At 42.9% G+C, this 17272-nt stretch overlaps 1 protein-coding gene across 1 annotated transcript in view; it reads left to right on the top strand.

Moving 5' to 3' along the window:
* NCBP1 (nuclear cap binding protein subunit 1) overlaps positions 1-17272 on the top strand; it is a 103503-nt gene that overhangs the window by 67525 nt on the left and 18706 nt on the right. Inside the window, exons 14-19 of the mRNA XM_073549730.1 lie at positions 6979-7053; positions 11765-11868; positions 12779-12901; positions 12998-13100; positions 13815-13908; positions 14009-14112. Coding sequence (XP_073405831.1) covers positions 6979-7053; positions 11765-11868; positions 12779-12901; positions 12998-13100; positions 13815-13908; positions 14009-14112 — 603 coding nt within the window. The remainder of the gene's footprint in view (positions 1-6978; positions 7054-11764; positions 11869-12778; positions 12902-12997; positions 13101-13814; positions 13909-14008; positions 14113-17272) is intronic.

Below are 17272 nucleotides of genomic sequence, written 5' to 3'. Positions count from 1 at the left end.
ACAAAAGGAAGTCCTGCCTTGTTCCGACTCAACGTCTGGTGTTTCTAGGCTTATTGTTCGACACCTGTCGATTGAGAGTCCTTCTTCCCAAAGAGAAGTTGATATCTTTGCGGCGAGGTGTACGTTCACTGCAGAGCCCCGAGCTTCCATCCTTTCGATCAGTCATGAAAGTCTTGGGAAAGATGGTGGCGACGGCCGAAGCAATTCCCTTTGCTCTATTCCACTCGAGACCGCTTCAACAGGCCATCCTGTCTCGGTGGAACAGGTTTGTCCTTTCGCTGGATCGTTTACTCCGCCTCTCATCTCGGGTCAAGCAGTCCCTCAATTGGTGGCTGACGTCACCTCTCATTGCCCTAGGCTAATCATTCCTTCCGATTCACTGGCAGATTTTGACTACGGACGGCAGCCTTCTCGGCTGGGGGGGCAGTGTTTCGCAATCAGACTGTCCAGGGTCGGTGGTCGACTCAAGAGACAATTCTGCCGATTAACGTTCTCGAGATACGGGCGATTTATCTGGCTCTCATTCACTGGGAAAGGCTTCTCAGGGGTCTGCCAATACGGATTCAGACAGACAATGCCACAGCGGTGGCATATGTCAACCACCAAGGGGGGAACACGGAGTTCTTCGGCTCTAGCGGAAGTGCCCAAGATTCTCCACTTGGCAGAAGTATCAGTCCCAGCGATATCCGCGGTGCACATTCCCGGCGTGGACAACTGGGCCGCCGATCTTCTCAGCCACGAGGGTCTCGCGGCGGGAAAGTGGTCCTTACACCCGGACGTCTTTCATCAGATTTGCCGTCGTTGGGGGACTCCGGACGTAGATATGCTGGCGTCTCGCCTGAACAGGAAGGTCCCACAATTCGTATCCAGGGCCCGAGATCCACTCGCAGTGGGCACCGATGCTCTCACCATTCCTTGGTCTCAGTTCAAGCACCCTATCTGTTCCCTCCCCTTCCTCCTCTTCCCAAACTGTTGAAGAAAGTCAAAGGCGGAAGGGGTACCAGTCATCCTCATCGCTTCGGATTGGCCCAGAAGGGCTTGGTTCGCGGACATCGTCAACCTTCTCGCAGACTCCCCCTGGAAGCTTCCAGACAGAGCAGATCTACTGTCTCGGGGTCCAATCTGCCACCCCAATTCTCTGCCGCTCAATTTAACGGCGTGACTGTTGAAACCACGGTTCTGAAACCGTCAGGTTTTTCGGACCGGGTGATTCACACCATGATCCGGGCTAGAAAGCAATCGTCTTCAAGAATTTATTATCGTACGTGGAAGGCCTATTTCACTTGGTGCGAGGCCAATGACATTCCGCCCATGTCCTTTTCTCTCCCTTCTATCCTGGCGTTCCTCCAGGCAGGCCTACATGCGGGCCTTGCCCACAGCTCTTTAAAAGGTCAAGTCTCGGCGCTTTCCATCCTGTTCCAGAAGACGTTAGCCTCCCGTCCGCAGGTCAAGACCTTTCTTCAGGGAGTGGCTCATGCGGCACCTCCGTACCGCGCTCCCGTGGATCCATGGGATCTTAATCTGGTCCTGGAGGCTCTTCAAGGGTCACCCTTTGAACCTCTCAGGGAAGTCTCCCTATCCCTTCTCTCCTGGAAAGTGGCCTTTCTGGTGGCCATCACCTCCATCCGGCGCGTGTCGGAATTGGCGGCCCTTTCTTGTCGCCCCCCTTTCTTGGTGCTCCACCAGGATAAGGTGGTCCTGCGGCCCCCACCTTCCTTCCTAAGGTGGTGTCTACTTTCGACCTAAATGAGGACATTGTTCTCCCATCCTTTTGTCCGGGTCCAATCCACCCTCTGGAGTGCTCCTTGAACAAGCTAGACCTGGCCTGTCTTTAACGGGCTGGCTGTTGAATCCTGGGTTCTAACCCCAGCCGGGTTTTCCTGAGAAGTGGTTGCCACTATGATTAATGCTCAGAAACCCACATCGGGTCGCATTTATCACCGCACCTGGAAAGCGTTGTTCGAATGGTGCAGAGAATGCTGTCGTTCTCCTCTTGCCTTCTCCATTCCGACTATTTTGCAGTTTCTTCAGACTGGTCTGGACTCAGGCCTAGCGCGTAGTTCCCACAAAGGCCAGATCTCTACTTTCAGTTTTGCTCCAGCTCTGGATTGCTTCTAAGCTACAGGTGAAGACTTTCATTCAGAGAGTCTCCCACGTGGTACCTCCCTGGGTGCCTGGGACCTTAACTTGGTCCTTGATGTTCTACAGGAGTCTCCCTTCGAGCCGCTACAGGATGTCTCTCTGACCCACCTTTCATGGAGGATCGCCTTCTTTGTTGCGGTGACATCAATCTGGTGGGTATCGGAACTGGCCGTCTTTCCTGTAGAGACCCCCTTTCCTAATTTTTCACCAGGACAAGGTGGTTCTTAGGCCGTCCCCATCCTTCTTGCCCAAAGTGGTCTCTTCTTTTCACCTTAACTAGGGCATTGTCCTGCCCTCGTTTTCCCGACTCCAGTTCACCGTTTTGAGAGGGTCCTTCACACTCAGGACCTGGTGAGGGCCCTCAGAAGATGCGTCTCACAGATGGCGTCATTCTGCAAGACGAGCATCTTATTTTTTTTTCTTCCTGAGGGTCACAGGAAGGGGCTCGCCGCTTCAAAGTCTACAATAGCCAGGTGGATACGCTCGGCTATTCAGGAGGCTTACCGTGTCAGGTGAGCCTATCCCAGCGGGGATAAAGGCACATTCCATTTGGTGGGTGCCTCTTGGACAATTTGGCACAAGGCTGCGACAATTCTGCAGGCGGCGGTAGCACATCTCTAGACAGTTGGTATGTGGGGTTTGGTCTGTTCTGTCGGTTCCCCCACCCAGGGACTGACGTTGGACGTCCTGTGTCCCCCAATGAGGCGAAAGATAAACAGGAATTTTTGTGTACTCACTGTAAAATCTTTTTCTCCGAGCCACTCATTGGGGGACACAGCACCCACCCTGTTAGTCTGAAGTTTTGAGTATGTTTGTTTGGTTTGACGTTTTTTATACTCAGTTCTTGCTTTTGTTACTGCTTTGTCATGGAACTGGTTCGGCTGGAGCCAGTGTGCGGGTGTATACTGCAGAGGAGGAGCTAATCTTTTTGTGTTTACTTAGTGTCAGCCTCCTAGTGGCAGCAGCATAACACCCATGGTCCTGTATCCCCCAATGAGTGGCTCGGAGAAAAGTATTTTACGGTGAGTACACAAAAATCCCTGTTTTAAGAAACTTGTAAAATATCAGAGATAAATCTGTTTCCTTCCCCACTTATAATACGTCCCATCCCCACCCCTCCATTTTGGAGAAATTCTATTTGAAGTGAGCTTTTTAACAAATGTTACCTCATCCAAGTACTGATTCACATCTGCAGTTCTAGCATCTAGTCCTTCTGACCAGCTGAGAATGGATTGCAAATTAGAGGGAAAAATTTAGGGTTCCAGTCATATACAGGCCAAGTATAGAGTTGCTGTCACATGGTACAGTTTAGTCTGTAAAGTTTCTTTAACCCCTTTCCGATGTTGAGCGTAAATTTACGCCGACGTCTGACTCCCCTCCCTTTGATGTTGGCTCGAGCGGTGAGCTCACATCTTTCCCGGGACATGTCAGCTGTTTTGAACACTCATAGCAAGTGAGTAATTTTACTACATGGAGCCAATCTGATCATCACCTCTGTGTAGCAGTCGATCGGGTTGTGGCAGCTTCTATTGCATGCCAAAAGTAAAAAAAAATAAAAAAATACAACCGTTCAAATCACCTCCCTTTCGCCCCATTCAAAATAAAACAATAAAAAAAACAAGCATGCACCTATTTGGTATCGCTGTGTTCAAAATCGCCCGATCTATCAATACGAAAAAAGATTAACCTGATCGCTAAACAGCGTAGCGAGAAAAAAATTTAAAATGCCAGAATTACGTTTATATGGTCGCCACCACATTGTATTAAAATGCAATAGCGGGTTATCAAAAGATCGTAGCTGCACGAAGATGGTATCATTAAAAATGAATGTCAGGTTGGCACGCAAAAAATAAGCCCTCACCCAACCCGAGATCATGAAAAGTGGAGACGCTACGGGTATTTGAAAATGGCGCAATTTATATTTATTTTTTAAACAAAGTGCAATTTTTTTACACCGCTTAGATAAAAAAGAACCTAGACATGTTTGCTATCTATGAACTTATAATTACCTGGCAAATCATAATGTCAGGTCAGTTTTAGCATTTAGTGAACTTGGTAAAAAAAAAAGCCAAACAAGTGTGGGATTTCACTTTCTTTTTTTGCAGTTTAACCGCACTTGGAAAATTTTTTTCCCGTTTTTAGTACATGACATGGTAAAACCAATGATGTCATTCAAAAGTACAACTCGTCGTGCAAAAAAGAAGCTCTCACACTTCCATATTGACAGAAAAATAAAGTTATTGCTCTGAGAAGGGGAGCGAAAAATGAAATCGCAAGACCGAAAATACCTCCGGTCAGGAAGGGGTTAAAGTACATTTACCCTTTAAATGGGAGGTGGCGATTTTATTAAGTGATTATGAAAATCAATGTTTAGTACATAATCAAATTTACCAGTTTAATAGGGTTTTCTATTGATTTTATACTTAACCACTGCCATTTTCATTTGGGGAGTGTAAAAATCTGAGCAGGACAGTTATACACCTGATGGCAGCCCCTAGGCATAAGAGCCTGCGGTCGGACACGGCCACATCTCTTGTATTGAGGTCACACCTCTTGCCTCTAGATGTGACCTGGGCGCGCCCCTTGAACTGTCCAGGTCACAGCTATGGGAGGAGATTGCTGCCGTTTTGTTGTAGCCTGCAGCGTTTGTGGTGGGCTTCATTCTCCCCTGTCTGCGCTGTGTGCGTGATGACAGGCGGTACTGGAAAGAGGAAGTGTGGAGGTCCCAGGTGAGGGGAGTATCTGGAGCTGTAATCTCAGCTTGTCAGTATTACGGTACAGGCTGTGATCACCGCTCACTGCCGACCTGTTAGGGCACAGCTGGGATAATCACACTGCTGGGCTTTGAACACACTGAACAGGACGCAGTGCTGTTTGATAGCTGAGGGAGGGTAAGTGCAAGTGTTTTGTTTTTTTCTTTCTATGAATTGAATATATGGAACCATATATACTAGAATGATAGACATATGCTAGGAGAATCGAGTGGCCACATATGCCAGGAGGATGGCGGTGTCACACGGTGGCTGTGGTTAGCACTGCAGCCTTGCAGCGCTGGGGTCCTTAAGTTCAAATCCCACCAAGGACAACATCCGCAAGTAGCTCCAATAGGTACCGCAATGATACTGTCTGTAAAATGCTGTGGAATTAATTGCTTTATGTAAGTGAGTAAAACAAATAAAATATGCTAGGAGGATAGAGGGGCCATAGATGCTCTGAGCGGTGTACTTTCTGGCGTCCCCTCTATTCAGAGCCGCTGAGTCTCATGGAGCGCAGCTGGACCGGGAGTGGCTACTGCTACAGCCTATGGTGCTTGGTTCTCTAAATAAGGCTCCATAGCCTTTGGATGTTGGATTTGGGGATTGTCGTATGAATGCCATGGAGTACGGCGAACCTGCATGGGAACTTTGTTTTCTAATAAATTGAACGAGGGCCAGTGTCTTTATTTCTCTTGTTTTATTTTTTTTCCTGTTTCCATTTGTGGGCCTGCATGGGTTTTTGCTTTTTCAGTTAAATTAGTGGATCATGGAACATGTTGGAGTATTTATTTTTCTGCCTATGTTTTTCTTTCATTATTGCGTTAGTAATGGGAATTTTGCAGAATTGAGAGTCCTCAGTGGTTGATACCTTTTAATGGCTAACTGAAAAGATGGTGACACATTGCAAGCTTTCGAGACTACTCAGGTCTCTTCATCAGGCATTGACTAATACAACATCTGAAGAATCACATATATATATGCACAACACAGCACAGAAAAAATGCAATAGATAAGACAAGTGACGTGAAGCAGAATTATCATTATGGGATAGGGAGAAACATAAATATTGGACTAGTTCATAGATAAGGCGTCTGGATGTTTTATTGTCCTCTGATTGTGGTCTCCTAATGTGTTGTGATGCCCCCACAGGGTCTTGGCAAATTCCTTAATTGATGTAAAAAGACATAAATCCATGCGACACATTCATTCCAGCACTGAGAGTGTCAAAGGTTGTCATAAATTTATACTCCCAAACCCTCCTGTCTCTCTGAGATGTGAAGTTACTTTTCAATACCAGTAATTTCATATCCATGGGGTTGTTGTGATCAGGCATACAAAAATGTTTTGCCACAGGTAGATCCATTCTTTTTTCTCTTATTGTGTGACGATGAGCATTCATCCTTGTTCTAAGCTTTTGCCCTGTCTAAGCTTTTGCAGCTTGTGATACTCTGCTTTTCTAACCCCAGTTTGAACCAGCGAGCAGCACCAACTAAGACTCTGTGCTGCCGGCTGTCCTCGTTGTCATTGTCTACTTGTCAGTACCACTGGCAGACACCAACAAAATGGCTCCGCACTGTGATCCTAAACTTCATTCTTCCTTATCTTTTAACAAACACCCAGAAGAGGAGGAGAGGGGTGATGTCATCCATGATCAGACTTCATCCACATTTACTGCAGTCGTAACATGAGCTTTACACTAGGTTTTGTGGCAAATTTCAGCAGCTGCTCCTCCTAGTGTTTAGTATAATAGAAATGCCAAACAATTTTAATTACTTTTTATATTTTACTCCATTAAAAATTATATTTTTTACTATATTTAAATCATTAGTTCTTAATATTTTTTTTTTTTCCAATTGTTGAGAGAAGAAATTTTTTGTTTCCATGGCACCTTCCCTTTTTATCCAAATCATGGCTGGTCATCTGTCATGTCAAGAACTAATTATAAAGTGAGCACAGCAGGAAGATTTTAGATGGTTTGGTCAATGTGTTTTACACATTTTGTCTTGCAGACTCTATAGCGGTTGTATCATATACTTTACAAAGCAAGATGGTTAATTATTACGATCTTTTTATATTTCAGGTCCGATTGTCTTTCACAGGACTTGAATAGTCCTAAACCACAGTTTGTTCGGGAAGTCTTGGAAAAATGCATGAGGTAGAACCATTCACTATCGCCACTTGATAAAATCTTTTAGGGTATGGGCACATGTACAGGAATTGACAGCGCTTTGGATGCAGCGTCCAAAGCGTTGTCTATGGAACGCAGGTAAATCCGCATGTGATCACTAAACTGTGCGGAATCACCGCGTCCAATACATTGTACGGGTGGACTTTATCTTGCGGAGGCGTTTACTGATCGTGTGCACGTACTTACTTTCTGAAATGTAACACTTGCATATTTCAGTCAAGTGAACAACTCCTAAGGCCTGTTTCACACTTCAGTTTTTTTGTTTCAGTTAAAATCCGCCAAAATGGCGGAAAGCGGATCCGTTGCTAACTGATGTGAATGGATGCCACCGGACCGTTTGCATGGTCCGTCCAGGCATGTCGGCAGACGCAAAAAAATTGACGGATCCGCAAAAAAAGGTTAAGATCCGCCGGTAATGCAAATCAATGGGGAAAAAAACGGATCCGCCAAAAAAATGGCGGATTTTGACTGATGGTCAAAAACGGAAGTGTGAAACAGGCCTAAGGCAATCTGTCCTGGTTGCTGAAAGTGGCTGACAAAAGCACAATGTTAATGCTCATTTGCTCTTTGCCAAGGAATGGCGTACTCTTTTGATGAAGACATTTACCCTATTTTGGCCTTTTTAAGCAGGGTTTGTTTAATTGAAACACTTTTTATATGCCATATCCTCTACACACTTTTAAATATGAGTTTAACTTTGTCTAGTTAGCACCCTATGCAGTGACATTGTTGCATGGTCAGTGGACCATTCAGTAAGTGTTGACTTAAAAAATTCATCAAACTCAAATCATATTCTGCATGTTAATTAAAAATAGTGGTGTATATATGTGTGTGTATGTATATGTGTGTGTATATATATATATATATATATATATATATATATATATATATATATATATATATATATATATATATATATATATATATATATAATATATGTTCAGTGACTTGCGAAAGTATTCAGCCACCCCCTTTGCATTTTTCAGATTTTACAACCTGGGATTTCTCTGGCTTTTTTTTTTTTTTGGAGCGTTTGCACTGGTTGAAGTAAAGAAGTTGACTAAAACTCTATTTATTTTTGTTTTATTTTTATTTTGAAGCAAACAACCAATAGGGCAAAATAACTGAAAACTTTGATGTGCCTAACTATAACAGCCCCCCAAGTTAATACCTCATAGAGCCTCCTTTTGTGGCAATTACTGCTGCATGTTCCTTTGGATAAGTCTATCAGCTTTCCACATCTTGACACTGGGATTTTTGCCCACTCCTCAAGGAAAAACTGCTCCAGCTCCTTCAAGTTGGATGGCTTCTTCTTGTGAACAGCAATAACATAGTAACATAGTTATTAAGGTTGAAGGGAGACTTTAAGTCCATCTAGTTCAACCCATATCCTATCCTAACTTGCCCTAACATGTTGATCCAGAGGAAGGCAAAAAAACCCCATGTGGCAACAGTAAGCTTCACATTGGGGAAAAAAATTCCTTCCCGACTCCACATACGGCAATCAGACTAGCTCCCTGGATCAACGCAATATTAAGGAGACTAGTGTATATACCCTGTAATATTATACTTTTCAAGAAAGGCATCCAGTCCCTTCTTAAATTTTAGTAGTGAATCACTCATTACAACATCATATGGCAGAGAGTTCCATAGTCTCACTGCTCTTACAGTAAAGAATCCGCGTCTGTGAGTATGCTTAAACCTTCTTTCCTCCAGACGTAGAGGATGCCCCCTTGTCCCCGTCACAGTTCTAAGAGTAAAAAGATCATTAGAAAGGTCTTTGTATTGTCCCCACATATATTTATACATTGTAATAAGATCACCCCTAAGCCTTTGATTCTCCAAACTAAATAACCCCAAGTGTAATAACCTGTCTTGGTATTGCAGACCCCCTAGTTCCCTAATAACCTTGGTCGCTCTTCTCTGCACCCGCTCCAGTTCAGCTATGTCTTTCTTATACACCGGAGACCAGAACTGTACACAGTATTCTAAGTGTGGTCGCACTAATGACTTATATAGAGGTAAAATTATGTTCTCCTCATGAGCATCTATGCCTCTTTTAATGCATCCCATTATTTTATTTGCCTTTGCAGCAGCTGCTTGACTCTGGCCACTAAATGTGAGTTTGTCGTCCACCCATACACCCAGGTCTTTTTCAGTGACTGTTTTGCCCAGTGTTTTACAATTAAGCACATAATTATACAACTTGTTCGTTCTACCCAAGTGCATGACCTTACATTTATCCCCATTAAAGCTCATTTGCCATTTATCAGCCCAAGCTTCTAGTTTACATAAATCCTCCTGTAATATAAAATTGTCCTCCTCTGTATTAATTACCCTGCAGAGTTTAGTGTCATCTGCAAATATTGAAATTCTACTCTCTATGCCCCCTACAAGGTCATTAATAAATATGTTAAGAAGCGGGCCCAAAACTGACCCCTGTGGTACCCCACTGCTAACCGTGACCCAGTCCGAGTGTGCTCCATTAATAACCACCCTTTGTTTCCTATCCCTGAGCCAGCTCTTAACCCAGCTACACATATTTTCCCCTATCCCCATTGTTCTCATTTTATGTATCAACCTTTTGTGTGGCACTGTATCAAAAGCTTTTGAAAAGTCCATGTACACCACGTCCACTGCATTCCCTTGGTCCAGTCCGGAACTTACCTCTTCATAAAAGCTTATCAGATTAGTCTGACAGGAACGGTCCCTTGTAAACCCATGTTGATATTGGGTCATGAGGTTATTCTTCTTCAGATACTCCAGTATAGTATCTCTTAGAAAACCTTCCAGGATTTTACCCACAGTTGAGGTTAAACTTACTGGCCTATAATTTCCAAGTTCAGTTTTTGTCCCCTTTTTGAATATTGGCACCACATTTGCTATACGCCAGTCCTGTGGTACAGACCCTGTTATTATGGAATCTTTAAAGATTAAAAATAGTGGTCTATCTATGACTGTGCTTAATTCCTGCAGTACTCGGGGGTGTATCCCATCCGGGCCCGGGGATTTGTCAATTTTAGTGATTTGTAGACGCTGCCGTACTTCCTGCTGGGTTAAGCAGGTGACATTTAATGGAGAATTTTTATCCCTTATCATGTTATCCGTCATGGGATTTTCTTGTGTAAATACTGTTGAAAAAAAGTCATTTAGCATATTGGCTTTTTCCTCATCCACCATTTCACCCAGACTATTTTTAAGGGGACCAACACTATCATTTTTTAGCTTCTTACTATTTATGTAGTTAAAGAATATTCTGGGATTATTTTTACTTTCTCTGGCAATGAGTCTCTCTGTCTCAATCTTTTGCTGTCTTGATTTGCTTTTTACAGAATTTATTTAATCTTCTGTATTTATTTAACGCCTCATCACTACCTACTTGCTTTAATTCTCTAAATGCTTTATTTTTATCTCTTATTGCGCCCCTTACAGCTCTATTTAGCCATAGTGGTTTTCCTCCTATTTCTCGCATGTTTATTCCCATACGGTATATATTGTGCACAGGTCCTATTCAGGATGCTAATAAATGTCTCCCATTTTCTTTGTGTATTTTTATGTCTCAGGATATCGTCCCAGTTAATTGCACCAAGATCATCTCTCATCCGTTGGAAATTTGCCTTCCTGAAGTTTAGTGTCCTTGTAACCCCTCTACTACACATCTTATTAAAGGATACATGAAAACTTATTAATTTGTGATCACTATTACCCAAGTGACCCTCAACCCTTACATTTGATATGCGGTCTGGCCTGTTGGTTAATATTAGGTCTAGCAGTGCCCCCCCTCTTGTTGGGTCTTGAAGTGTGATCACAGATTCACAATTTGATTGAGGACTGGGCTTTGACTGGGCCACTTCAAAACATTTTGAGTCTGTCTTGTTCAAAGGTGATCCAGGTTTTGCTCCAGAATATCCCTGTATTTTGCATCATTCATCTTCCCCCTTGACTAGGACCATTGTCCCTGCCGGAAAACATCCCCACAGCATGATTCTGCCACCACAATGTTTCGTTGTGGGAATAGTGTTCTTGGGTTGATGAGCTGTTGGTTTGGCGCCAGACATGGCGTTTGCCTTTTTTGCCAAAAAGGTAAATTTTGGTCTCCTCTGACCGCAGCACCTTCCTCCATACATTTGGTGAGTCACCCACTTGTCTTTTGGCAAACTCAAAACGGGCTTTATACTTTTTCCTAAGTACAGTCTTTTTTTTTTTTTTTTTTCCCCCACTCTTCCATAAAGGCCACCTCTATGGAGTGTACGGCTTATCGTGGTCATATAGACAGATACTCCAGTCTCTGCTTGGGAACTCTGCAGCTCCTTCAAAGTTACCTTTTGGTCTATGTGCTGCCTTTCTGAAAAATGCCCTCCTTGCCTGGGGCTGAGAGTTTTGGTGGGCGGCCCTCTCTTGGCAGGTTTGTTGTGGTACCATGTTCTTTGCATATGATGGTGCTCTGGAGGATCATCAGGATTGGGATATATACCTTTATACCAAATCTGATTAAAAACATATTTAAACACAGGTTATAAAATAACAAAATGAGTAAAAAGACAAAAGGATGGGGTGTGAATACTTTCTCAAGCCACTGTATGTATATCACATTTTTCTATTGCAAAAAATTTGGGAATCTACATCAGTGTGAACTTTTCCTTGGTATATGTTTACCAGTCTGTGTTTTTTATTCCAGACTTTCTTACCACCAACGAATATTGGATATTGTACCCTCATCGTTTTCTGCATTATACCCAGCTGAGCCAAAATGCATATTCAAATATGGTGATGAGAGTAGCAGTAAGTTGGCATTTTTGTATGATACTTTCTATCTGACAATAAATAAAATAAGATCAAAAACTGGCCAGTTTTTGCCTGGAGACATTTTTTTAAAATTGGAACCTGTAATGTCCTAAACCACTATTTGCCTGTAGATAGTGATAATATGCTGGTAAATAGTGTTTAAAGGGAATCTGCCACTAGAGTTTTGTTGATCCAAGGCAGTATGAATCATAGCCTGGCTGTAGGCCGGGTATGTTGTATTCTGAAATGCTATGGCATTTCATAAAAAAATTGGTTTGATGCTTGCTGTGGGCACTTGTATTTTTGAGGAGGATTTTGAGCGTATTCTCAGTTTCTGCTCCAAAAAGATTACATGGTGAAAGACCTGTCAAATTAGCAATGAATGGAGAAGCAGGCTGGGGCCGCACCGAACTACTCGCCTCTATTCCTATAGTTCCCGACAAGCTTTTCGCACTGTTTTCATGCAGCCAGACTCTGATCTATACTGATTGTGATTTGGACAGTATGTATCTAGTGACCCAGGCTGCGTAATAATCGGTGACTGTAATGTCATCTTGCACTGCCCTGATTGGAGGTGAGCAGCTCTGTAGAGGATATAAATCATTTTATCCCTGTAGCCTTTGCTTCTTTACTGTAAGGCAGATATGATGTAAATGTTTGAGATGTCCAGATTAGCAAGATATCTGCAGGTAAACATTGTTTTTGGAGATGAGTTTCCCTGTAATGAGCAAAATGTGTAAAATGCATGTAGTGAACAAAAGCCAACAGATCTGGTATCTCTTATTGTCATTTCAGTATGTTGACAGTATAGAAAAATGTGCCCAGGAAGAATTGAGCCAAAATTTTCATAAACTAATACGTTTTCACTGACCCCTTTCTTAACATGTGCATTTTGTTTCCGATTTAGGTGCTCTACCTGGATATGCGGTTGCTATTAACTTGACCAGTTCCATAAAAAATAAGGCCACTAGTGAAGATATTTTTAGTATTTTAAAAGATGTGCAAAACCCTAACCAAGATGACGATGATGGTAATGTATTTTTTTTTTTTAAATATGGTCATATTTCATACCACCATTTTAGCTTCTCACTGGGCAATCACAATTTACATGTTTGCTTTCTTTTAGATGAAGGAATGAGCTTTAACCCACTGAAGATAGAGGTGTTTGTTCAGTCCTTGCTCAATTTGGCTTCAAAATCTTTTAGTCATTCATTTAGTGCACTTGCAAAGTAAGTAAATTGAGAACAACATTATTGCATAGATTTACAACCTTGACTTGATCTGCATAGTTACAATTTTTTTAAAGGCAGTCTTTCACATTTGACCAATCTAAACAATTAATATGGTCAGGTCAAGATTGCTCTAATCAGCTGCCTTGTTGTTGAGAAATCCTCTGTTATCAATTTATATAAATGACTTCTCCCAGGTTCTGGGGAGAATGCTGCCTGGAAGATGACTCATCCCCCCACCCCCCCTTCATGTAAAATCGGCTCTTGAGGCAGAGTTATCTGTGTGATAGCCACCCTCTGCTTTCCTTAAGTCTCATGGCAGAGCTGTGTGTGATTATAACTGACACATCTGCAATGTTGTTGCAATACAGCAGAGCTCAGAGAGCTGCAAAAAATGTTTGCAAGAAGACAAACTTAATTTCTCCTGTTCTGTTTAGTGACTTGTCTGACTGGTAACTCCCCCTTCATATAAAATAATCTCTGGAGGGAGAGTTATCTTTCAGGAAGAGTTCATTTACATATAGTCATAAAAGATTATTTCTCAACAACAAGGCAGCTGAAATGAGACCTACAGGGATTACTTTTTTTTTCCAGCAGTCTATAACCTGTATGTCCATATTAAGTCTAGTTAGGTTAAATGTGGTGACAGATTCCCCTTTTAAAGGTTTTATTTTGTTGTATTTTAGTTTACTCATTTTATTTTATTTTTTAAAGGTTTCATGATGTATTTAAAGTCCTGTCCGACACCGAGGAAGGAAAACTTCATATTCTGAGGGTGGTGTATGATGTCTGGAAAAATCATCCTCAGGTAGTTATGTTTTTTTTTTAAAAAAAAGACAGTTTATTATTAGAACAGTGTTCAGATGTGGAAAAAGGCTTTTATTTTTTTTTTTATACTTTTTCTGCAGATGATTGCAGTACTCGTGGATAAAATGATCCGAACGCAGATTGTCGATTGTGCTGCTGTAGCTAACTGGATATTTTCCCCAGAGTTATCTCCTGACTTTACTAGGTAAAATACATATGATGTACTGGTATGTCAAATGTCGGCTCCCTGTCTTTGGGCAGTCTCGCATGTCCAGATAATTCTGGTACAGGAAAAACCGGTACCGGAGCTGTCCCTGTGGACACGTAGTACTTCCGTGTGGAAACCGTGTGCCGCATCAGGACCACACGGATGGCGCCGCGAATAAGCACTACAGTAAGTGATGTTCTCGCCGGCTGGTGCTGACCGCGGCTGATTCTTCTCTCCTACTCTGCCGGCAGGAGAGAAGAATGAATGAAAACCTGACGTGGGGTCCCTCTCATTTTCTGAACCAACCAGACGAAACTTACAGCTGGGGGATGCAGCCCTCAGCTGTCAGCTTCAGCCAGGTTGGTTGTGAAGAATAGAGGGGTCCCCATGCTGTTTTTTTAATTATTTAAATAATAATTTTTTTGTGTGGGTCCCCCATTTTAATAGCCAGTAAAAGCGAAGAATACAGCTATGAGCTGATATTAATAGCCTGGGAAGCTCCAGGCGTATTACCCCCTTTACAGGCTATAAATGTCTGCACGAGCCATCAGCTTTCCCTTTGCTGGGTTAAGCGGGAGCCCATGCCATTTTTTTTTTTAATGAAAAATTATCTTTTAATAATACATGTACAGAAAGCTTCACTAATTGTATGTCACTGATATCATTCTATCTATTCTATGTGTATATACTCGATGTAATCTATTCTGTCCTGTCGGGTCCTGCTGTGATTTTACTGTACACGGCTGCTGAATTAACAGCCTTTCAAAGGCAACGCTCGCATGGTCCCTGAGTGCTGTGTGATTTCCCCCCCCCCCCCCCCCCCTTCCTCGTACTGATTGACTTGCATTGGCGAGTCTCGTCCCAGATACCTGGCAAATCACAGCTTGCTGCATTTTTTTCATTAAGATTTCAGCTAAGAAATAAAGTCAGATGAGATGTAACCCACAAAGAAAAAAAAAATAAAAATCCCTACTCAGGTCTGTCGTCTGTTAATGGAAATATATGGGTCTTCCACCTTTACTTTTAGTATAAGGGTATGTGCACACGTTGCGGATTCTGCTGCGGATTTTTCCATGTGGATTTGGCTAAATCCGCAGGTAAAATGACCTGCGTTTTACCTGCGGATTTTGTGCGGCTTTCCCCTGCGTTTTTACACCTGCGGATTCCTATAATAAAGCAGATTTAAAAACGCTGCGGATCCGTACAAAGAATTGACATGCTGCTGTTTCAAATCTGCAGAAAATCTGCACGGATAAATCCACAGCATGTGCACAGCGTTTTTTGTTTTACTTTGATTAGAATGGTACTGTACACCGCAGCAGAATCTGCTGCAGATCTGCAACAGAATCCGCAACTTGTGCACATACCCTAAAACCTCTGGAAAAGCGAAACTACTCCTTGCCCATTCAAAACAAATTCAGCGAATTCTGCACTCCCAAATCAAAATTTTCCCTCCCTTCTGAGCCCCCCAGTGTGCCTAAACTGCAATTAGCCTCCACATGTTTGGCATATCTGTAGCGATGAGAGCCTGCCTAATTTACAGGTGCATGAGCTCGACACAATGTACGGGCACTACAACGTACTGGTCACTACAGTGACAGTTTGCAATTTTCACTTAATGTCCATTGCTGCTTGTTTCTGGGAAAACACCCATGGAGTCAAAATCATCTCTACACATGTAGATAAATTCCCAAAGGGGTATAATTTCCCAAATGGGGTCACTTTGGGGTGTGGGGGGTTCTGCTTTTCTAGCACTTAGTGGCTCTGTATATAGAGTCCGAAAACTGTTCTAGGAAAATCTGCGCTCCGTCCTTCCCCCTTGTGGCTAAAGTACTGTACAGCCACATATGGGGTATTTCTACATTCAGCAAAATTGTGGGACAAATGTTGGTGGTATTTTTACTAATTTCCCAGTGTGAAAATGTGAAATCTGGGGCTAAAACAAAATTTTAGTGGTAAAAATGTAAATTACTTTTTCTTTACTGCCCAATGGTGTAAAATTCTGTGACATACCTGTGGTGTCAGTGTGATCGCTGTACCCCTAGATTAATTAATTGAGAGGCGTAGTTTGTGAAATGGAGTCTCTTATGGGAGTTCTGCTGTTCCGGCACTTGAGGAGCTTTGCCAATATGTCATGGCACAGTCAAAGCAGTGCAGAAAAATATGTACCGTATTTTTCGGACTATAAGACGCACCCCAATTTTCAGAAGGAAAATGGGGAAAAAAATAATGTGCCAAATGGGGGTCCGTCTTACAGTCCGAATTCAGCTTACCCAGAAGGGGATCCGGCACAGGTGGAGGAGTAGTCACATGGGTCATTCGGTGGCCAGGCTCGTGCGGTGGCGGCTCTGTGCTGGGGCAGGTTGGTTGTGCTGGGGCAGGGGTAGCTGTGCAGGGGCAGGTGGGCCTCTGCGGGGCGGTGGAGCCGCCGCCCCTGCACAGGAGCACAGCCCGCCGCCGCCACCACCGCACCACAGAGCCCTGCCCGCTGCCACCACTGCACCGCAGAGCCCCAGAGGTGAGTATATTGCGACCATAAGACGCACCCCCCACTTTCCCTCAAAATTTTGGGGGAAAAAAGTGCATCTTATGGTTCGAAAAATACGGTACTTCAATATGGCGCTTCTTCCCTACTGAACTTTGCACTGTGCCTCAAAAGTAGTTTTCGACCACATATTGGGGTATTTGCGTACTCAGGGAAAATTGCACTACAAATTTTGTGGTCCATTTTTCTCGTGCTACCCTTGAGAAAATAAAAAAAAATTGGAAAAAAAACATTTTTTGTGGTAATGTTTTTTTTTTTTTTTCACGCTCAATATTATAAACTTCTGTGAAGCACCTGGGAGTTCAAGGTGGTCACCACACATTCAGATAAGTTCCCTGAGAGGCCTAGTTTCCAAAAAGGAATCACTTGTGAGATGTTTACACTGTTTAGGCACTTCAGGGGCTCTCCAAACAGGACATGGCATCTGCTAATTACTGCAGCATATTTTACGTTCAAAAAGTCAAATGGTGCTTTTTCAAATGGCGCACGCAAACAGTGGTTTTCCCTGACATATGGGGTATGGGTGCTCAGGAGAAATTGCACAACAATTTTTGGGCTCCATTTTCTGCTGTTACCCTTATGAAAATAAAAACATTTGGTTCTAAAGTGAAA

This window comes from Dendrobates tinctorius, unplaced genomic scaffold (genome assembly GCF_039654945.1).
Source record: "Dendrobates tinctorius isolate UK_male_01 unplaced genomic scaffold, ASM3965494v1 ptg000160l, whole genome shotgun sequence".
Taxonomy (NCBI): domain Eukaryota; kingdom Metazoa; phylum Chordata; class Amphibia; order Anura; family Dendrobatidae; genus Dendrobates; species Dendrobates tinctorius.
Note: the sequence above shows the minus strand (reverse complement) of the source record. Positions and strands in the feature narration are given on the sequence as shown.